This window comes from Pundamilia nyererei, unplaced genomic scaffold, assembly GCF_000239375.1.
Source record: "Pundamilia nyererei isolate P.nyererei 1_Seehausen unplaced genomic scaffold, PunNye1.0 scaffold00170, whole genome shotgun sequence".
Lineage (NCBI taxonomy): Eukaryota > Metazoa > Chordata > Actinopteri > Cichliformes > Cichlidae > Pundamilia > Pundamilia nyererei.
Genome location: NW_005187571.1, coordinates 431,397 through 453,248, shown reverse-complemented (window position 1 = coordinate 453,248; position 21,852 = coordinate 431,397). Strand labels below are relative to the sequence as shown.

Genomic DNA, 21,852 nt, shown 5'->3' with positions numbered 1-21,852 from the left:
ACACCTGATCTACTGAAAACACCCCCTAAGGAAAAGCCTAAAACCAGACAGAATGTCCCTACAAAACCCAAACTTGTCCAAGAGCCTGAATCAAAAGAAAGTCCAACAGCAAGATACACAGAAAAACCTAAACAAAATGAGACATCTGATGAAAATCCCTCACATGTGTCTAATTCTAATCAAGATTTAATAACTGGAAAGAAGACCATGCCTGATTTACTGAAAACACCCCCCAACCAAAAGCCTAAAACCAGCCAGAACATTCCCGTGAAACCTAAACCCACCCAAACGTCTGAATCAAAAGACAGTCCAACAGCTAGCTACACAGAAATACCTAACCAAAGGGAGACATTTGATGAAAATCTCTCATACATCTCCAATTCTACTCAAGATTCAACATCTGGAAAAAAGACCATGCCTGATCTACCAAAAACACCTGGCAACCAAAAGCCTAAAATCACCCAGATCATCCCTACAAAACCCAAACCTGTCCAAGAGCCTGAATCAAAAGAAAGTCCGACAGCTAGTTATGCAGAAAAAGCTAAACAAAATGAGACATCTGATGAATATCCCTCACACGTCTCTAATTCTAATCAAGATCCAACATTTGGAAAGAAGACCATATCGGATCTAATGAAAACACCCCCCAACCAAAAGCCTAAAGCCAGACAGAAGATCTCCACAAAACCCAAACCTGTCCAAGAGCCTGAATCAAAAGAAAGTCCAACAGCTAGCGACACAGAAAAACCTAAACAAAAGGAGACATCTGATGAAAATCCATCACACATGTCTAATTCTAATCAAGATCCAACACCAGGAAAGAAAACCATGCCTGAGATCATGAAAACACCCCCCAACCAAAAGCCTAAAACCAGACAGAACATCCCTACAAAACCCAAACCTGATCAAGTGCCCAACCAACCAAGCCATTCAAAACCTGGGACAAGCTTCAAGCCAAAACCGAATGTAAGGCCCAAAACTGGCCCCAAACCACCAGAAACCAGTCACAACTTTAAAACACCTAAGCTTGGAGAAACGCCTAATCTGAATGCCAAGCCTGCACCTCGGGCAGAGTCCAATAGAACGTCAAAACCAAGGCTTCCCTTCATTTACCGACCACGAAGCATGCCTACAGTTAGGCCAGGAGCACCACCAGTTCAAAGGCCAAAACCAGCAGTGCAACCAAAGCTAAGTCCAAAGACCAAAACAGATCCACCTAACACCAGCTGGACTACTTCAGATTACACCCAAACCTCTCAAATCAACACGCCTTCTACATCTGGCCCCATAAAGCATACTGCTGAAGTGACTCATTCCCCAGGGGACAGAGAGTTCAATCCCAGTCTAAGTAAAACTGTCACTCCAGGTCCAAAGACCTCCAACAGTCTGGAAAATGGAGCCTTCCCTCACCTTCAAAGTCAGCCTAAAGATTCCACTATGAGCCCAAACAACAGGATTGTGTCTGATCTGAGGCCACAAACAGCCAGTCAACCAGCATCAATCCCAATGACAACAAAGCCAAACAAAATCATCAGTGGGATCCTCACAAGTGTTATCCCTAGCACCACTCCAGGATCCTCAAAGTCAAAGACAAATTCTGGCTCAGACACACAAACTGAGAAACATCACAAGATGGAAGAAATAGCTCCTGCATTCTCTACATCTCCTTCTCCCATATCTCACACCATCTCTCCACCCAGCCCTGACTTCAGGTCAACAACTGCGACCACCCCTGGCCCCGAGCACCCCGAGCTCGCTGCCGAGGCTTCCACTCCCAGTGCACGTGAGTTACGAGTGAAAATCAACCAGGTGGCTGCTTTCTTCAATAATAGCCTGAGTCCTAATGGCAGACCACCAAACATACACCACAAAGACCACTCAGAAGAGAACCAGGGAGGCATCAGGCCTGACAACACGGACGGCAAACTGCCAACAGACAAACCACCTAAAGGCAAGAGATTCTGTTTTATTCTATCACACTGATCCTGTTTTGTCTCTGTGTGCTTGTGAAATGTAAACTGTTTCTGCCAGTCAGCTGCAAGACATGTTAGTGATCAATGCAGATTATACTGGGCTTGAAATGCGAAGCACGCATACATTCAAGGTCCCAAGGCCGAGAAATGTGCAATGAATTGTGCCACATTAGTATCTGAATGCTTATTGCTTTATTACTACTCAAAAAGACATAAATAAGACCACTAATAATGACTTAAGCTGAAAGGAATTAAGCAATACAATCTCATAGTAAACTCTAATGATCCTCATAATATAATTATGTGGGCAGATTTGTATCATACATCACTGGCTATTATTTGTCAAAGGAGGAATCTGCATGTGTGTGAAATGTGTCGCTCCTAATGAATGTCATGACTAAAGATAAAACCACAACTATGCAAAGACCAACAGCTTTAAACCATCCTTTTGTGGAGAGCTGTTTACAGAGAGTGAACTCAACAAGTGGCTATTTTCCCCCAGCAATTAATTAAAATAACATTTACCAGCATCCATGACATCATAGAGTAAAAACAGAAGGTTAATAGGATTTTAAATGCATGCTTTTCTTTCTCTAACTGCCTGTTATTGCCTCATTTCACCCTTTTTTTTTAAAAAAGTCAGGAGGAAAATATAGGAAAGTTGGACTAGACAATCAAGTATTTTAAAGGTGAAATTATTAAACTTCCTTCACGTGTATGCCTCCAACACCATTTCTGTTTTAAACGATATCTTTTCATCTACCGTGGAGGTCCACTTTGAAGGCCCTCACACACTAACTCTTTTTATGGTGGAAAAGCCACTGACCTGATGCACTCGTGACCTCAGCCAGCTCATTTCACGAATAAATCCCAGCTGCGAGATGATAATATCACCTGGAATATGAGAGAGAGAATATGAGAGAAAAACAGGGCTTAAATAAATCAGGGCTTACTGGCTTTTTAAGAAATGTGTCATTTCTTCCATTGTGTTACAGTTACCATGCTACCGAGAGACTGCTCAGATCACCTGCTCAGGGGAAAAACAAAAAGCGGGCTTTACCTGGTGACCCCTGACCTCCGCACTAGTAGCTTCTCGGTGTACTGCGAGATGGAGCAGGAGGGTGGAGGGTGGACCGTCCTGCAGCGCCGCCAGGACGGCAGCGTGAACTTCAACCGCACCTGGGCAGAATACCAATCCGGCTTCGGGGAGCTTGACAGAGGGGAGTTTTGGCTGGGCAACAACATCATCCACCTGCTGACCCGCGACAGGGAGATGGTGCTGCGGGTGGAGCTGGAGGATTTTGACGGGTTGACGGGGTATGCGCAGTACGAGCAGTTCAAGGTGGCCAGCGAACGCCTGCGCTACAGACTGACAGTAGGCAGTTACTCGGGCACCGCAGGTAATGCTCTCCGCTTCAGCAAAAAGTACGATCACAGCAACAGGGCGTTCACCACGCCGGACAGGGACCACGACCGCTACCCCTCCGGGAACTGCGGGGCCTACTACAGCTCCGGCTGGTGGTTTGACGCCTGCATGAGCGCAAACCTTAACGGGAGATATTACGACGGGAGGTACAAAGGTGTGCGGAATGGGATTTTCTGGGGGACATGGCACAACATATTATCAGAGTACTACCCCACCAATGAGAGACAGTCTTTTAAGAGAGTGAGGATGATGATCAGACCTAAAGACTTTGTGCCATAAGATGTGCTGGGAAAAGAAAACAAGGGTTTAAATACCATCGTCAACGATAAGCCCGCAGGATACTCCATAAAAGTTTAATGAAATCTAGTGTACGCTCCACACTATTTAACCAGTAAGGCAATACTGCCGCCCTGTGGTGTTTTCTATAATGTGTTGTTTACAATAACAGGATGTATATACTAGTGACAAAAGCAGGGTTGCCTAGTTTCTTTTATAACCTTTCCATAATAAAGTGATAACATTGCTTTTGTCGAGAGGGGAATTTGAAAATGAAGGAAATCTTCATGTGAAGAGTTATTTTTCTACCAGTGATATGAATCCAAGGTGACCAGGTGCCCCACTTCACGGCATGGCATGTTTATCCTTTTGCCCCCCTCCACTCCAATCAAGGCCCCGCATTTTAAGAAACATGTGGCTCAGACAGAGATGTGGCGATCCGTGGATGCGTCCTTATCAAACAGAAATGACAAGTAGGAGTATTAGGACTGTAGAATAAGGAAATATAGGAGTGCACAAAGACTAGAAAGCTCGTTACATACGCATCGGTTTCAAATAAATCGTCATTCCTATCACACCGATGCCAACCCTGACACCAGCATAGTTTTTGTGTAATTATTTGTATTTATTTCGTCAGTAACAAAACAAATGGTTTGCCCCACATGTAGTATGTTGGGATCTGGTCACCGTGACGGGTATGTAGCATAAGAGACTTTTATTACATGTACTGGAAGGGCAGTTCATAGATTGAAGCTGTCTGTGGTGTGTTGAATGCTTTTGTTTCGTTAAAATGAATAAAATGAGTTTACAGAAGCATTTGCATTCAGTTCGTTTTCCTCTGTAATAATCAGCAGCACAGATTAGCCAAAATCCAATAACAAATATAGCTAAATTAAAAATAACTAGAAGTGCAACACCAGGGTCTTCCGACTCATGACGGGCTGCAACACCTCCACCATATTAGGCTTCGGTAACAGGGGTCCAAACTCATTTTTTTCCACACTCTTTGCGACGAACCTAACGTCACTTCCGACCTGATAGCGTAATCTACTGATTGGACAGGACCGGTAGAGGGGAGGTTCTAAGTTTGCGCCGTTTACGCAAGACTCTACATCCGGTTTGTTAAGCGTATGAGAGTGACACGGAGCAACACCAGAAGTCAATTACTTTCCCTTCAACCCAAAATCATAAACTTAAATAAAAAGTAAGGTGATGTGGAAAAGTATGATTTTTAATATTGGACAGTCCACAGAGCATAGAGAGTAGCAGAGGTTTTGGAAAGCTTGAGCTTAGTGCAAAGCAAATATGATGTTTCTTTTGAAAGATTGTTTAGAAATATTCAATAAAGTTTGTCAGCCGATTCCTGGCAATAGGTCCTGTTACGCTGACTTTGTGTCAGCACCTGAGAAATTACTAGTAGATTTTGGTATGATCCAAAATTTTAATGACCATCAAATCCCTGTGATTAATAATTAGTTAACAAAACGTGCTAATTATGTGCTATAGACTATAACTAAAATAGACATGACAGTAAACACAAAAAAGGTTCAGATGCTTTTCATAGTGGATGTTTGAGCTATATTTTTCATTAAAACAAATAAATCATTAATTTCACACTGTTCAGTGGACGATACACTGAACTTAGATGATAGAAACAATGTATCGATCCTACAGTGCTACAATGATATGATACCAACAGTATCGATAATACTGCTATTTAGATCAATCCGCCCACCTCGAGAAAATTAGTTCAATCCTGTGACGATATCTTTGTGATTAATTAATGCATACAATAAATGACTGGCAGATGCCAGAGTCAGGATTTAATGCGGACCGGATTTGCGAATGTGCCCAGAAAACTGTCTTCCTGAAATAAAAATATTTTTTCTGAACCCATAACGAAGCACTTTCTCACTGCAAACCTCAGGACAAGTGTTTCTGCTTAAAACATAAACATATTGCACAGAAAGGTAAATGAATAAGAGTTTAGTGTTGAAAGAGCTATTACCGAGGTGCTGTAAACACAGTATATACAGTTTTTAGGATCTCTTGTGCACATATTCTTCATGAAGCTTTTAATCTGAAATGTCATACCGGAAACGTTTTGTCTTGAAACCGTGCTTGCGCGGATCTCGAGTGAATGGCGTGTTTATAGTGGGTCTTGTGGCTACAGTCAGCCGTGGATTAGTTGATTTACCGAGATGTTTTGGGGATCAGCAGGTCAGCGGGGGTCTGTCGGGCTTCTCCGCTGCTGGTCCCTGACGGTCAGCCCCAAGACTCTCACACCCACCCGGTGTCCTCTGCACACTCCACGCTCGCTCTCGTTCTCTGCCCCTCTAAAGTCTCCTGCTCATGAAGAGGTGAAGCAGCCTCTGAGGCGGTGGGATCTGTCAGTGAGCCCCTTCACCACGGTGCGCGCACAGATAGGCTGCAACATATCCATCCACCCGCTGGACCCGCACACCTACCCCGAGGCTGATCGAGCCTTCATAACAGTCCACGGGCCAGACAAGGAGCAGGAAGTCAGTCTGGACCGGTTAAAGGTCCACTATGATGACCGGAGCAAAGAGCTCCTAATATCCGCTGAGACGGTGGACAGCGACGTGTCCATCGAAATGTCTGCACCCATCAAAAGCAGTGAGTGTGTCTATGACAGGGGATCCACACTAAAGTGATTCTGCGCTCTGCGTCTTTGAATAATTTCTGTATGTGAAATTTTGTCAGATCTCTTCATTACTACTCAAGGAAAGGGAAGCGTGCAAGTTAAGAATATGGAGTGTGATATCTGCAAGGTGCGAACAGAAAAGGGGAACTGCCTGCTGCACTCTGTCAAGGTGGGTATTGGCAACACATGTCAGGCCTGCAATTAGTCGGTCCTACTTGTTGGAGCAATTTACCCACACTATGTCTTTCTCCAGCCTGCTTATGTTACAAAGACAAAGCCAAACCACACACTCTTCTGCTAAAACAGCTCGGCCCTGACCTTCATCTATCAAAACATTTACTGACTGTGACTGTTGATCCTTAAACACTTGAGCTGAAGGCAAGTGGACTTCTTCACTGGCCTGTGAATCAGGTTGTAATTCCCCTGCAATTAAACTGATTTTCCATGTATTTTACCTGAATTTACGATGCAGTTATATTTACCTGCAAAGACTTGGCTCAAAATTCAAGTTTTTACAGGAACGAAGAAATAATTAAACTCCAAGCAATTTTCAGTCATGTGTAGTTTTTGGGTATTTTAGTGAAAAGACAAACAAAATTTCCCCATCTTACACTGTAAATGCCCTGCACCTTTATATTGTAGTGGCTTCACCTTGCCTTTTTACATTTTGCATGATCCATTATATTGATGTGCATCATGCATGCTCCACTATTCAGCTGTCCTCTTTTATTTATGGTTCTTATTTGTTTTTGTTTTTTAATGTCTCTGTAAAACCCTTTGAATCACTTTGCTGTTGAATTGAATTGCTATATAAATAAACTTGCCTTGCCTTACATATAAAATATGTCATGAGGACTTGTTTTTTTAACAATCCTGGAAATTATGCACTACTTAAATTACTAATGTAATACTTGAAATGGCTCACAGTATAATTAGTCTTTTTTTACGTCAAAATACCTGAAGTTACACCCTTTGGAGGTAGTCCTGAAAATTGTCCTGTGAGTCATTAAGGTCACACCGGTCAAGGTACAAGTTGTTGGAAAGACATCTCAAGACTGGATCACAGGTGGCTGGCAGTTTATGTTGTAGGCCACCACCTTTGTTCAGTGTCAGTTGTTCCTTTTCTGTTATTTCAAATCATCTGTCTTCTCTATGCAAACTGTGAGCATCCTGAAAAGAGCGCCCTTTCTCATCTTTTCCTGTCTTATTTCAGGCTCATCAGGTTGAGGTGCAATCCCACGAAGGGCATGTTACAGGTGTGGGCACTATCAATGGCAATGTGGTCATCAGCACTGGCGGAGACAGTGTAAGGATGACTGTTATTTCTACGTGTTAGTCCTTATACTCAGCAGTCATTAGGGGGCAGCAGTACCCTGAAATACGCGTTAGCAGTGTTGAGTTTCATGTTTTCCTTTTTTTTTTTTTTTTTTTTTGAGGCTATTACTTAAAACAAACAACATCAAAAAAGCTGCGATTATACATCATGTACATCCCTGTGTAGTGATCAGTTGTACGTTTACAGGCAGTGGATGTCAAGAAGCTCCAGGGCACCAAGATGAATGTGTCAACAGAGCACGGCCCTCTGAAGGTCAAAGCCATCTACGCGGAGTCCACCTGCATCTCATCCCGTTCGGGGAGAGTGAACCTAGGGCACGTGCACGGTGAGCAAAAGCGAGCGTCCATCATTCATTTTTAATAAAAACTTGTATCTTAATGAAATTACATGTGTGGTTATTACGAAAGCCAGAGTCCAATGCAAAGTGAGCCAATAAGTAATTAAATACTTAGACTCTACTACACATTAGATTGTTTAGATTATGATAGTTTAGTTTTTAAGTAAATGTATATATTTTTTGCCAGTGGATAAAAATATCAAATGAAGATCTCATTGCCAGCTATTGATCCCAACAGTGTGTGAAATTGGAACAAATACAACCGACCTGAGTATTAAAATACTGTTGGCAGGTTAACACACAGGCAATAATAATCTAAAGTAACACAAAATGGGTAAATCTGCACAAAGAGGTTGCTATTTTCTACACACTATATTACATTGCAGCACATTTTGTACTCAGCTGCTTTATGTTACTTGCTTGGTAAAGCAGGACTTTGGTATGTCTGGAATCCCGGGCTCGGATCAGAGGTGATTTTAACTGCAATGTGGTTGTAATTTATCCGCTTATCCAGCTTGTTACTCGTTTCTGAAAAGCTATGAAACAATGTAGTTTTAAGAAGACTAATTCTTCAAAGTCAAGATGAGATCAGAGCTTTGTGATGTGTAGTAAGAAAAATGCACCATTGATGCAGACGTTTCCTTTTCTTCCTGATAATGATGAGCCTCAGACTCCAACACATGCATGGAAACAATTATCTTGTTGACTTAGAGCTGCAGGCTTGTTATATCTACAGTCTTAGAAGTGTTATCATTAATTATGTGCTTTCATTAATTAAAGGTGAGACTACTGTGAAGAACGCGTGTGGAGATACAGTTATAGGTGAGCAAGTCGACCGACTGCACATTGCCCTTTATATGGTCTCCGTCAGTGGAAGCAAAACAAAACACCCGAGGCTTTGCTTTTTCAGATGGTTCAAATAGCTTCCTGAAGGTTTCCTCTGACAGCGGAGGCATCGATGTCTACGTGGGAGACGGTGGCAGTGCTGAGCTTCACAGTCAGCAAGGTAAACACACATTACAAGAACAACTTTGTCTTTATTTGACACAACTTTCTTTGTTACATCTTTTGAGTCATATTGTTTTTCTCCTTCGTTCTGTGTCTTACGTAGGAGCGGTGAGCGTGCGTGTGCCGTCCTCATTAAGAGCTGGGGTGAGGCTTTGTGGGACGTCGGTGGATATCAGCCCAGAGGTTGTTCTCCATGGAGTAGAAAACAACACGTCTGAAGGCCACACCACCGTTACTGGTAAGCTCGTAACCTTCTTTATAACGCTTCCCTGTGGCACAGTTAATGCCATATCCTAAAACAAGTAATCCCATACACAATGTTCTGTTCATAATCCGCCTCTGCTTTGTTTTCCTCCTACTTTTATGTGCCCTGTTCTGTGTTTTTTACAGGCTACATGAATGTAGAGTCTCCGGCTAATCAGTGGGTTAAAGCTCAAGCAGACAGAGGCTCCATCAGACTGACCGTACAAAGCTGGTTTGAGTCCCGGAGGCTAGTCAGCTGAATGTCCCGTTTTTTTCCTAGAATCATAATGATGCATCGCTGAACTGGGACTTAAAAAATGTACAAGAAAGAGCCAAACATTACTGCAGCTGTAAGAGACTGAATGCTTATTTAACGCAGGATATACTGCATTATAATCTGAAGTATATTACAAATGTTCTATGTGTGTAAGAAGCCACTGTACATACAGACTGCAGTGAGATTATGTGTGCACAAAACCGTTGGAGTGTTTTGGATGTTTAAAAAAAAAAAAAGAAAGTTTTGCTCATATTTTCTTTTTTTCTTTTTTTTGTCCAAGTTTACCGAATGTTACTGGAAGCTACCTCAAACTATGAAAGCACCGTTGAATACCTTGCACCTCTCCACTGTTACCCTTGTGTTCACCTCTAATTAATTATAGAGTCACATATTTGGAAATATTACTTTAAAACTGAATTTTGCAGCTAGCAGCATGTCAGTAGCATGATTGGGTTCAAGTACAACATTTTACGCAGTTTCCCAGAAGTAAACACGTGCAGAGGTTTACCAATCTGCAAACTGTGGAACGATTTTAGAATAATGTTCCTGAACATAAAATTGTAAATATCTTGAATATTATAAAGAGACTCTGGAGAAATCTCTGTTGCGCAAAGGACAAGGCCAAAAATTGATGCTGGCTGCGTGTGGTCTTTGGGCTCTTGGATAGCACCGCATTAAAAACAGACACGATTCTGTCATGAAAATCAGTACGTGGGCTCAGGAGCCCTTCCAGAAACGGGTCATAGTTTGCAGCGCCATCCAAAAATGCAGGTTAAAGCTCTGTCGTGAACATAATACAGAAATCCCACTGTCTTCTTTGGACTAAAGCCCATCAAACATGGATTGAGGCAAAGTGAAATACTGTTCTGTGGTCAGACAAATTTAAATTTGTAATTGTTTTTAAAAACTTTTGGATGCTGTATCCTCTGAACTAAAGAGAGGATCGACCATCTGGCTTGTTGTCGGTGCTCGGTTCAAAATCCTGCATCTTTAACAGTATAAGGGTTCATTAGTGACTGATGGCAGCTCGCACACGGAAAAGTACCGTCAACGCTGAAAGATGCATATAGGTTTGCGAACAACATGCACCGCCATTCATTTTCAGGAAGAACTACAAATTTCATTAAAGCAAGTTCAGCATCTGTTAGAACAGCATGACTTCGTAGTAGAAAAGTGCTGAACTGACCCAAAGTCCAGACTTCACTTATTAAAAACATTTGGTGGATCATCATCGTCAGACCCAGCAGTGCCGAGCAGTCAGAATCCTATATCAGTCAAGAATGAGACAACATTCCTCTCCCAGACGTCCAGCAGCTGGTCTCCTCAGTTCTGAGACATTAACAGACTGTTGTTAAAAGAGGAGATGCTACACAGTGGTAAAAATGGCACTCTGTCAAATATGAGATGCTTTTCTGCCATTAAATTCAAATTGAGTAGTGACTCTATAGTGTGGTCCATGCCAAATTCCTTTGGAGTTGTGTCAGGAAGGACATCTGGTATTTAAAATAAATCAGATGGGAATAAGGAAGCAGTAGAAAAAAGCTTCACCATCTATGGGATAAAATGTACATCACCCAAAATTGGAACAGTAAACTTCTAAAGCAGGGGTCTCAAACTTGTGGCCTGGGGCCCACTTGCAGTCCACCTCACCCACTCACGTTTGCAGTTTTGTTATACAATATTTGAAATGAAAACAAAAAAACGAAACACTACATTTTTGGAAATATTTGTGGGAGTTTTCTTGTTTGATTTTGTACTACTTGAAGACTAAAGTGGTCCTCCAATGAGATGACAGTGCCAGCAGTGGCCCACGACTCATTTAAGTTTGAGACCCCTGTTCTAAAGATTATGTTGAGACATTTCTGAATTTGAAGCAAACTTTGAATTCAGTCATTTCAGACCAATGATGGCCGGAAACATCAAGTCCATGAGAAACTGTGCATATAAATAGGATTTCCAGTGAGAAAAGGTTGCTATATTATTAATAGATAGGACCGCAAACTGGCTCCTGAAGTAAACTAGTACACCACTTCAACTGTGCTGTTGGAAACTGATGAAATGTGTCAGCAAAGCAGGTAAAACTTTGTGTTGTAGGCTTCTGTCCCAACAGGTACAGACCAGAAAGACCACACAGGTAAAATTCTGTTTATTTCCTGCATGGACTTATTGCAGTTGTCATTACTGATTACTGCTTTGCTACTTCTGATGGATCATCACTTGCTGGGTTTTGTGACCAGATGCCCCATGTTGTATCCAAACCAGTATGGAGGGGTGTCGCTGCTGTGCTCCCAGTATGTCACACGTGGCTGAAGTTTGGAGGCAGCTGCCCTGAGGAAACACACCTTCATCGATCGGTTCAAGTTTTGGGCAGGAGTTTAGCTTTGCTGTGAACTTTTAAGAGCATGCCGTACCTCGAGATGCCGCTGCAGCAGGCCATCGTGATGGAACTGAGTGGAGGACAAATTCTTTCCAAGTACCGAAGTGTGAGATCTGTGAGAAGAACACAACCACTCACATCAAGCTCTCGCAAGTACTGAGATCCACTTGTCAGATACTGCACGGCCATATCGGTCATCTGAGGCAGGGGGAGAAAAATGAAAAAATGTCATGAAATGACAAGAAGAAAGGCAGTTCCTTCAACTGGGTAACATTAAATGCCTTAGTAATGTGCACGTTTATACCTTAAAACAGCCGACCATCCGCAGTGCGACCAGGCCTCTGCAGTAAAACGAAAAGGCTCTGACGGCTGCGTCAGACAGAGCCACACAATGAGAGATATCGACATGTTCCAGGTCTGTCACATTCTTGCACAGCTTCTGCTCATTGTGAGAAACAAAGAAAATGAGAGATGTGTGATGAAGTGTTACTGATTAGAAAATAAATGAGGACTAAACATGGAGGAAATTGGAAATCATTTCTTCAATGGTGTTGGCTTGTTGAAAGCAAAAGATTCTTTGAAATAGCTGTGGAAAAAGAGAAGGGTTTCATTTTGTAAAACCATTAGTCCAGGAAAAGGTTTGGATACAATTGTAATTCCCATCAGTTGTCAATGTTATAAAACAATGTGAGAAGAAGAAAACTTGGACGCTGAACAGTTGGCTGAGATTCCAGATAAATATGCACCTTAATTCCAGCGTCTGTGACAGAGAAGCACTTGGCAATAACCAATTTCCTCAAGGGAATTCCCTCAAGAGTGGCCAGTCCCTAAAAATGCAAATACCCAAGTTACAGGCTGTTCTTCAAATTCAAATCTTCAGCAATGCGTGAAAACAAGAGCAAACATGGTAACAGTACTTGATCCTGGATGTTGCAGCTGCTGAGGTCAAGTGAGCAGAGAGAGCTCCCACCCAGCCACTCCACGGCCGAGTCCGTCAGCCTCTCGCAGTAACTCAGATTGAGATGGAGAAGTTTACACAACCTAACAAGTTGGAAAAAACGCAAACAAAAGCTGCTTTATGATAGTATTTAGGCTCAGTTCTGGGTAAATACTCATGAAAAAAAAAACCTGTCATATAATCAGAGACGTAACTGTGTGTACCTTTGTGCAATCCTCATGACAGAGATGTCGGTGATGTGACTGCAGTGACTGACATTCAGTTCTTGCAGTTCATTTGCTGAGCAGCCTTTAGTCAAATACTGCACCCCAACATCAGTCACCCTGAAACACATTATTTAAAGAAATGTAAAGAAAAAGGTATGAAAAGTGAGACTTCGGTCATCACAAACAAGCACACACCTGTTGCAATACGAGATGTTAAGATACCGCAGATGTTGGAGGGAGGCTACAGATTTGAGGCTTGCGTCAGTCATCCCGGGGCATTCTGCTGCGTGGAGCCTGCGGAGACCTGGTGAGCTTCTGAACAGGGCGTTCCAGATCAAGTCTGTGAGCTGGTAGTTGCCTAACGCACAAGCATTGTGTACAACATAGTGGAGAATAACTGGAGCAGTATTAAAACTCTTCACACAATGGGGAAACAATTATTTGATCCCCTGCTGAAATTTTAAGTTTGCTCGCTTGAAAAAAAATGAACAGCCTCTTAATTTTTATTGTAGTTCCATTTTAATGGAAAAAGACAGAAATCAACCAAAACACATTACATACAAGTTATAAATTGATTTTTTAATGTCATTGAGTGAAATGAGTATTTCCACCCCAAGCAAAACATGACCTAATACTTGGTGGAGAAACCTGTGTTGGCAGGCACAGGTAGGTCACCAGGTTAGGACACATCTTAGGAGAGACTTTGGCCAACTCCTCAGTTTGGCCTCTGCTTGGGCACTCAAAGCTTCAAGTCCTGTAGAATTGTCCTGTACCAGTATCAGAAAAAAACAGTCCCAATGGATAATGTTTCCAAGTCCATGCTTCACTATCGGGATGGTATTTTTTGGGTCATACTCAGTACTTTTCTTTGTTCAAACGTAACGGGTTGAGTTAATACTGTAAAGCTTGATTATAGTTTCATCTGACCACAGCACTTTCTCCCAAGCCTCATTTAGATGTTCACTGGCAAAACTTACATGTGGCTTCTTGAGCAGGGGGACCATGTGGGTTCAATCCATTATGGCGTAGTCCAGGGGTGGGCAACTCCAGGCCTCGAGGGCTGGTGTCCCTGCAGGTTTTAGATGTGTCCTTGAACCAACACAGCTGATTTAAATGGCTAAATTAGCTCCTGCAGTTCTCCAGAGGCCTGGTAACGAACTAATCATGTGATTCAGGTGTGTTGACCCAAGGTGAGATCTAAAACCTGCAGGGACACCGGCCCTCAAGGCCTGGAATTGCCCACCCCTGGCGTAGTCTATTGCCAAGCTGATTAACAAGGTCCTCCTGTGTAGTTTTGTGCTGATCCACACACAATTTTCACCCCATGAGGCATCGTCTTGTATGGAGCTCCAGAATGAAGGACGAGCAATGATCATTTTATAGTTTTTCTATTTCTGAATAATTGCACTAATAGTTCTCACCAAGCTTCTTGCTGATGTTGTTGTACCTCATTTCAACCTTTCCCAGGTCTACCATCTTGCCCCTGATGTCCTGTGGCAGCTCTTTGGTCATGTCTATGATGGTGGAGAGGTTGGAATGGACAAAACTGATTATGTGGACAGGTGTGCTTTGTACATATAATGAGTTGCAATCAGGAGTATCTTTGTTTGACTGACTGAAATCTGTGTGCAACTTGGGCACACAACCAATCTGTGGAATCATGAATTATTCAAATACTTGTTTCACTCAATGGCACTTAAATCAATTTGTAACTTTGATGTAATGTGTTTTTTCTGGATATTTCCTTGATATTCTGACTCTCCTTTTAAATGAAGCTACCATAAAATTTAGAGACTGATCATTTCTTTATAAGCCGCAAACTTACAGATACAGCAGGGGATCAAATAATTATTTCCCCCACTGTGCGTGTATTGAAATGAAGACTGTGGGATGTGATCGCACCCTCTATGCTGAAAGACTTCAGTTTGGCTGCTTCAGCAACAGCTTTGAAAGCGATATCGGAAAGATGTGGTGCATCCAGCAGAGAAATAGCAGACAAGCAGTGACATCTGGTAAGGAGGGCCTGTTAGAGAAGAGCAACATGGGGTTAAGGGTGTGGGTACAAAGAATTATGCACAAGATAAGACACATTCATGTGCCATGATTTACACTCACCAGGACACAGCTATCTGAGAGCGTGAGCATGTCGTTGATCACAATCTCTTCAAGTGCAGGACATCCAGCAGAAATATATCTGAACCCAGCCACGGTCAACTAGGAGGAGAGGGGAAAATCTGTGTCTATTTCTTCATCTTAATCAGTCTCCTGGATGCACTTTTCCTCATTCACAGAATTTTCAGGGCCCCATAAAACTATACATCTGGAAGCAAACTAATACGCATTCCCAGAAGAGTGTCTTTCATGTTGCAGTACGTGGGTTACGTTACAGAGTGTACACATGCTGAGTGGGTGGGCCAACCCAAACCTCTGCTTGGCCACAGCTGCCTTTTCCTCTCTTCTGCTCATTCGCTCGGAGCTCTCCCCGAGTGCAAACCCCAGCAACGCCAGGAACAAGAGAGAACACGTGCAAACAGACGAGTGACTGGATTTGTTCAAGACGGACTGAGGAGGTCAAAAGCCATTTGCTGTTTTCAGCTGAATTTGAGTGGAGCAGCTGAGAGAAACACATCAACTGACCTGGGTGCAGCCGGACAAGTTGAGGTGGATGAGATTGTGGCAGCCCTTCCCTGTGGCCAGGTACAGAAAACCTTCGTCTGTGAATCTATCGCAGTAGGCCAGACTCAGATACTGAAGGCTCAGGCAGTTTCTGTTAGATGTAAGAAATGATGAAGGCAAATTATTTGTGTTAATGAGCCTTGTACAGATCATAGCTGGTTGTTTGGTTGTTTGTTTTTAGCACAAAAAAGTTACATTTGAAAAGAAAGCCTTGGCATAAAAAAAGGAAAATGTCATTGTCAATTAAAGGTGAGCATCCTCACATTATTCTGTGGGAAAATGTGAATCAGATAGCATTGCATAATACTACAAGCTGTGAGAGAGCAACACCATCACGGAAATTGATCAACCTGTCATACAATTATGCAGTGTAGCATCTGTTTCTCTAAATCATTTTGCTGGCACAGACCGCATTCATTTCGGACATGAAATACAAGCCAGCTGTGGGCTTCAACTGGACAAACAGACACGTAGATAATTCTGGAACCTGAGGGGCGGGATGCCATCAGAAAGAAACATTATGCACACCGATACACCGTTTGTAGCATCTTTTAAATCTATTCTGTTGACAAAGTCTAAATCACTGATGGTTTTACCACAAATGGAGACCTACCTGGACAGCTCTTGTAGAGTTTTGTTTGTTAAGAGGGTGCAAGAAAGGTTCAAGTAGAGCAGGCAGGGACAGCCCTCCAAAATTCTCTGGACCATCATATCCTACAAAAGGAGAGATTGAAATGTTCCCATCCAACCAGGAAGGAACCTGTTACTAGAATCTATATTTGGAAAACTGACCATTGCCTGTTTATTTATCGGCGGATGAAATCAATTAGAATCAGGGTTTTGTCAAGGTTTAGAAAATCAAAGTCAAACTTTAGAAAACTGTAAATGTGCACATACAAAAGCAAGATGCATTTTTCTGTAGCTTTAAGATGTTCGTTGTTAACATGTTCACTTACTGTAACATTAAAGCACTCAGACACATTGAGCTCCTGCAGGTTTCTGCATTCACCTGCAATAAAACAGTGAGCAGTATAGAACAGATACATGTTTACTTGTACTATGCTGAATATTTTTTGAAATACTTTATGACTGTATCTTAATGAATGAACAAGTATTGTCATAGTAATCCACTGTATTTTAAAGCTGTACATACACCAGTCAGGAATAACATTTTGACCACCTGCCTAATATTGTGTTGGTTGCTGTCAAAACAGCCCTGACCATCGAGGCACGGACTCTACCAGACCCCTGAAGGTGTTTCTGTGGTATCAGACACCAAGATGTTAGCAACAAATCCTTTAAGTCCTCTAAGTTGTGTGTTGGGGGATCCGTGGATTTGACTTGTTTGTTCAGCACATCCCACAGATGTTAAATTAGATTGAGATTTGGGGAATTTGGAGACCAAGTCAACAACTTAAACTCATCGTTGTGCTCTTCAAAAAGTTCCTGAACCATTTTTGCTTTGAGACAGGGTGCATTATCCTGCTGAAAGAACACAGCAGAACATTGCCCAAAGCATCACACTGCCTCCACCAGCTTGCCTTCTTCCTACAGTGCGTCCTGGTGCCAGGGGTTCTTCAAGTAAGCGACACACCTGCACCCAGCCAACCATGTGATTTATAAGAAAACATGATTCACCAGACGAGAACACCTTCTTCCATTGCTCCATGGTCCAGTTCTGATACTCATGTACCCCTTGTTAGTTTATTTTTGAGCAAACTGCGATGGACTGTGTATTCTAACACCTTTCTATCAGGACCAACGCTAACTTTTTCGGCAGTTTAAGCTGAAGTAGCTCGTCTGCTGGATCGGACCACACAGGCCACCCTTCGCTCCCCACAAGGATCAGTGAGCCTCGGCCTCCCATATTCATTCCTTGAACCACTTTTGATAGGTACTGACCGCTGAAGACCAGGAACACCCCACAAGCTGCAGTTTTGGAGATGTTCTGGCCATCATAATTTGGCCCTTGTCAACCTCGCTCAGATACTCACGCTTGCTTGTTTTTCCTGCTTCTAACACCAACTTTGAGGACAAAATGTTCACTCACTTGATAACATAGAGATAAGTGTTATTCACTTCACCTGTGATTGGTCATAATGGTATAACAGATTGGTGTGTTACCTCTCACTTCTGCAGGGATGACAGCTCCTGTGTACAATCAACAATAACAAATTTGCCCTTTGACCTGTTATTTCCGTTTCCCAGTTTGAAAACTTTCATCAGAAGCTGATTTGACTCCAGTTCATCTTGCTGAAGAGACAATCCCCCCTGCAGGGTTCAGGATGCGTGCAATCCCCCCTCTCCTCTTATTCTGCCTTTTCCTCCTGCTGCTCCCATCCATCCAGATGAAAAAACCAGGAAAGGGCAGAGGCCTCAAAGGAGCAAGGCACAAACTCACACGGGACAGGTATGGATTACTCCTACATTTAATTTGATTTCTGCAGCCCATTTTTCACAGATTAATCAGCTGTTTGTGTTTTAATCGTCAGGGCAAGAGGTCCTCGCCGTCACAGCAGGTCAGGCCCATCTGGTCTTGTGTCACCCAACTGTTTAGAGTCACCAGAATCTGGGCATGTCTTTGTAGACTGCCAAGAACGGCGTCTCTCTTTTATTCCCACCGCAAACACATGGTCCAACAAACCCAAGCACCTCCTTCTAGCCCGTAACCGAATTAAAGTCCTTCATGATGGAGCCTTCCTCGGATACGAGAATTTAGATAGTCTGGACCTGCAGCAGAACCAGATCTCTCTAGTGGAGGATGGGGCCTTCCAGGGTCTGACAAAGCTTACCACCCTGCTGCTTCAGCACAACCGCCTCCAAACACTTAGTGAGGAGGTTCTCATCCCCATGCCAAACCTTGGCTACTTGCGTTTATATGATAACCCCTGGAACTGTCTCTGCCCAATTGATAGTCTTGTACGCACTCTTCAGGTGCCAAGCAATCGTAATCTAGGAAACCACGCCAGGTAAGTGATTCCAACAAAACTCAATATGTAGTGTGCACTTTTTAAGTCATTACTCAGTGTCCAAATGTCCCCTCTGCTAGGTGTGCCAAGCCCATCTGGTTAAAAAACATGAAGTTGAAGCACGTTGATCCTGAGTTACTCTGTAAAGAACCAGACCCGGCCAACAACCAACAGAGTGATGAAACGGGTTACACGGGCGTTTTAGAGCCCAGTTCAATTCGAAGCAAACCAGATGCTACTACAGTCTGCTTCACCTACCATTACCCCCAAATACGGATGGACTGCAGTAACCGAGGCAAGCTCTCTGCACTCTACCCTCCTCTCCTCTGAGCCATTTCCTGAGAGGTTTATCACATGTGTTTTTGTTATGTAAGAGAGGGGTTAGGAAAAATACCTGCGACTGTCAGTATGCTCATGATTAAATATTGCTGTTGCTTGGCTGGGATGACTAAACAACTCACTCAAAGAATTTTCACAACCCAACGTAAAACAAGCAAACATGCACGTGTGGGTTTGCAAATGTGTGCTTACTTAACCTCTTATATTATCACTTTATAGGAGTTTGTCACCTTATAAATTTGAAAAGAAAGCCAACATCTGGCTTTTTTATGAGAACAGTCCTATTAAAATAGAAAACCATTTGTAGTGCGTCCAAAAAAGGACTAAATTAGATGTACTACTATCATCCTGCTGGCCCGAAGCCTGGATTTTAGTGTTTAACTCATTTTCTGGATAGAAACAGAACTCCAATTTGTCTCTGCGCTACATTTTAGTTACTAATCATCCAGTAGTGGAACTTGTGCTGACTTCTTGGAGCACTCTTGGGTTTGACCAATTTGAATTGAATGCATGAAAGATTGAGCTGAACATATAGATAAAGCTTTTTCTGCATTTATTTATGCTCAGGTTTAACTGAGGTGCCCTCAGGTATCCCCGACAACGTTGTCCACATCGACCTGTCGCATAATTCGATCAGTCACCTCAAAGCTAGAGACTTTCATGCCGCGAAGAGTCTCCGAACCCTTAATCTCAGCAATAACAACATGGAGCACCTGGACAAAGGTAAGCATGCTATTATTACCTATTTTCTAATAATCAGGGAATACAACAGCATGTACGGCGCTCAGTAGGTTTGTATCCACATGCACAACTGCAAATTTGTATACGCCACTTTCTTTATGTGATGGATACCATATGGATATGCAAAGTCAAAAGGTTAAGAACAGTTATGCAACTCTTGCCGCCTTCTGTTTCCCATTTTGTGTTTTCAGAGACAGCGGGCGTTCTGCCATCGTTCTGTATACTGTAATAATTTAATTTATGGTGGGGAAAGCTTAGGAGGTTGAAGACAAAGTGATCAGTGTGGTGAAGTTATTCAGACACACACTGAAGACAGGCTGAGCATTTATATTAAAGTCTGACTGCACTACTTTTGCTCTTCATATAGTTATACTGAGAGAGTCAAGAAGCTAACGGAAGCTGTGCCCATGAACCTCTGCTTTCTCTCTCTCACTCTCAGGCTCTCTGACTGGGCTCTTGCATCTCCAGGAGCTGGACTTGTCAAACAACAACCTGACGTTTGTCCAGCACGGGGTTCTTGAAGACCTCTACTTCCTGTTACATTTAAAACTGGAAGGAAACCTCTGGGTGTGTGACTACAGGTGGGTTCCTCAGCTCAAATTTTTATAAGCATCTTTTTTCAATGTTAAATGCTGACAAGTTAACTAAAAACTCCCTGCCTTTTTTCAGCATTCAATACATGGTTTACTGGCTAAGCCTCCATCCAGGAGTGAGTCCTTCAGGCCTGGTGTGCTACTCTCCTCTGGAATATGCTGGGGAGAGCGTGGAGGAGTATGTGAAAGCTTACAACAGAGAGTGTCCAAAGCAGCAAAGCAGGCCAGATCAAGACCAGACAGACCCCAAGCTCTGGAACACACTGATGGAAGCACAGGCAGAGCTGGAGGAGGAGGAGCTGGAGCCGAGCGCCTTGAGGGTGCCGCAGAAATACCAGATCATCAGATTGTCCTGACTCAAGTTAAAATATGAACCTTAAAGGCTGTTTGTTTTGCCTTCATTAACCTGTTCTGTAATTTGTAAAGCAAAAAGTCTGCATCAGATGAAAAAACTATTTTTTTGTTGCTTTTATGTGTTATCGGTGTTGTGTTTGTAATTCAAATATATAAAGATCGACATTTTGATTAGTTTGACTCATTATTGTGGTTATAATAATAATAATAATCATAATCATAATCATAATGCAAATTGCATTGATCATTGCACACCTGCATATAAACCACCTTAAATCCAGCATTGAACACTTACTGACAAATCTCAGGCTGGACCACTGCAGGGACGTGCAGCCACGCAGGTTAAGATGGGTCACAAATAAACGGTAACTCTGCAGAATGTTCTTCACTGTGCTGTCTGTTATCCAGTCTTTGGCCACAGATAGGTTGATCTAGTAAGAGCAACAATTAGGGGACATCCAGACTCTTGCTATTTAAACTAAAAAAAATTTAACAGCATCATAAATTAAACACAAGAAGTAATCTCTGAGTGCAGACCTGACTCCACAACACGCCCGACTGGATGATAGATTTCCATGTGCAGCATACTTCAGCACAGTTTAGCAGGTCTTGTAATTCTAAGTACTGAAAGATCTGAGGATTAACATAACAAATCATCTTTTTTTTTAATCACATGGAAAAACAGCAGACAAATGACACTTGACTTTTCTCTGAATACTTAAAGGGAGTTACAGTAAAACTCTGGTTTATAATGTTGTTGCCATGAGGTGATGAAATATTACAGTTAGGTTTGTAAACTTTTAACCAAACATTGAAGCATACTTAAAATAAAAACAATATTTTTTATAAAACACAGACGTGGACATAGGATGTAGACACCATTTTTTGTATAAATACAACTTTCTCGCTTTCTGTTTGATGTTATTGGCCCTCTGACAGGGTCTGCTGGCACCTCTGCCAGATGTGAACAAGCACCCAAAGCCAAACATAGTCATGCTGAAACACTGTTCATCAACCGAGGACAGAAACAAATTCCACACAAACAGACGCTTCAACTGGTGAGTGGAGTCAGTGTTGGTGAGTGGCTATATATATATA

At 42.5% G+C, this 21,852-nt stretch overlaps 4 protein-coding genes across 4 annotated transcripts; 3 read left to right on the top strand and 1 right to left on the bottom strand.

Annotated features, from left to right (window-relative positions):
- The first annotated feature begins 6 nt into the window (after window positions 1-6).
- LOC102213322 (adhesive plaque matrix protein-like) lies at window positions 7-4,482 on the top strand. Its single transcript, XM_005745948.2, has 2 exons — window positions 7-1,951; window positions 2,969-4,482. The coding sequence occupies exons 1-2, from the start codon at window positions 208-210 to the stop codon at window positions 3,676-3,678; spliced, it is 2,454 nt and encodes an 817-aa protein (XP_005746005.1). The 5' UTR covers window positions 7-207; the 3' UTR covers window positions 3,679-4,482.
- A 1,292-nt stretch (window positions 4,483-5,774) lies between these two features.
- Window positions 5,775-9,878, top strand: fam185a (family with sequence similarity 185 member A). Its single transcript, XM_005745947.1, has 8 exons — window positions 5,775-6,312; window positions 6,400-6,509; window positions 7,554-7,646; window positions 7,863-8,001; window positions 8,794-8,835; window positions 8,924-9,019; window positions 9,125-9,259; window positions 9,412-9,878. The coding sequence occupies exons 1-8, from the start codon at window positions 5,877-5,879 to the stop codon at window positions 9,522-9,524; spliced, it is 1,164 nt and encodes a 387-aa protein (XP_005746004.1). The 5' UTR covers window positions 5,775-5,876; the 3' UTR covers window positions 9,525-9,878.
- Window positions 9,879-11,672: 1,794 nt separating this feature from the next.
- Window positions 11,673-17,135, bottom strand: fbxl13 (F-box and leucine-rich repeat protein 13). The gene is made up of 12 exons (XM_013914075.1): window positions 16,715-17,135; window positions 16,372-16,472; window positions 15,720-15,849; window positions 15,198-15,296; window positions 14,985-15,105; window positions 13,278-13,440; window positions 13,080-13,199; window positions 12,836-12,959; window positions 12,665-12,745; window positions 12,223-12,357; window positions 11,953-12,116; window positions 11,673-11,869 (listed from the first exon to the last, which is right to left on the bottom strand). The coding sequence occupies exons 1-12, from the start codon at window positions 16,907-16,909 to the stop codon at window positions 11,755-11,757; spliced, it is 1,548 nt and encodes a 515-aa protein (XP_013769529.1). The 5' UTR covers window positions 16,910-17,135; the 3' UTR covers window positions 11,673-11,754.
- LOC102212755 (leucine-rich repeat-containing protein 17) lies at window positions 15,715-20,925 on the top strand. The gene is made up of 7 exons (XM_005745946.2): window positions 15,715-15,779; window positions 17,967-18,168; window positions 18,251-18,727; window positions 18,808-19,022; window positions 19,634-19,789; window positions 20,247-20,388; window positions 20,477-20,925. The coding sequence occupies exons 2-7, from the start codon at window positions 18,044-18,046 to the stop codon at window positions 20,754-20,756; spliced, it is 1,395 nt and encodes a 464-aa protein (XP_005746003.1). The 5' UTR covers window positions 15,715-15,779; window positions 17,967-18,043; the 3' UTR covers window positions 20,757-20,925.
- Window positions 20,926-21,852: the final 927 nt, after the last annotated feature.

Bases quoted from the DNA above. Each gene is read 5' to 3' on its own strand.
- LOC102212755 (XM_005745946.2), top strand. From the start codon at position 18,044: ATGCGTGCAATCCCCCCTCTCCTCTTATTCTGCCTTTTCCTCCTGCTG. The intron at 18,169-18,250 runs GTATGGATTACT...TTTAATCGTCAG, and splicing joins CACAAACTCACACGGGACAG to GGCAAGAGGTCCTCGCCGTC. The intron at 18,728-18,807 runs GTAAGTGATTCC...CCCCTCTGCTAG, and splicing joins AATCTAGGAAACCACGCCAG to GTGTGCCAAGCCCATCTGGT.
- fam185a (XM_005745947.1), top strand. From the start codon at position 5,877: ATGTTTTGGGGATCAGCAGGTCAGCGGGGGTCTGTCGGGCTTCTCCGC. The intron at 6,510-7,553 runs GTGGGTATTGGC...GTCTTATTTCAG, and splicing joins GCCTGCTGCACTCTGTCAAG to GCTCATCAGGTTGAGGTGCA. The intron at 8,836-8,923 runs GTGAGCAAGTCG...TTGCTTTTTCAG, and splicing joins GTGTGGAGATACAGTTATAG to ATGGTTCAAATAGCTTCCTG.
- LOC102213322 (XM_005745948.2), top strand. From the start codon at position 208: ATGCCTGATTTACTGAAAACACCCCCCAACCAAAAGCCTAAAACCAGC. The intron at 1,952-2,968 runs GCAAGAGATTCT...ATTGTGTTACAG, and splicing joins AACAGACAAACCACCTAAAG to TTACCATGCTACCGAGAGAC.
- fbxl13 (XM_013914075.1), bottom strand. From the start codon at position 16,909: ATGTACAGCTTTAAAATACAGTGGATTACTATGACAATACTTGTTCAT. The intron at 12,117-12,222 runs GTATAAACGTGC...CCCCTGCCTCAG, and splicing joins GGATGGTCGGCTGTTTTAAG to ATGACCGATATGGCCGTGCA. The intron at 11,870-11,952 runs GTACGGCATGCT...GTGTTTCCTCAG, and splicing joins TGCTGCAGCGGCATCTCGAG to GGCAGCTGCCTCCAAACTTC.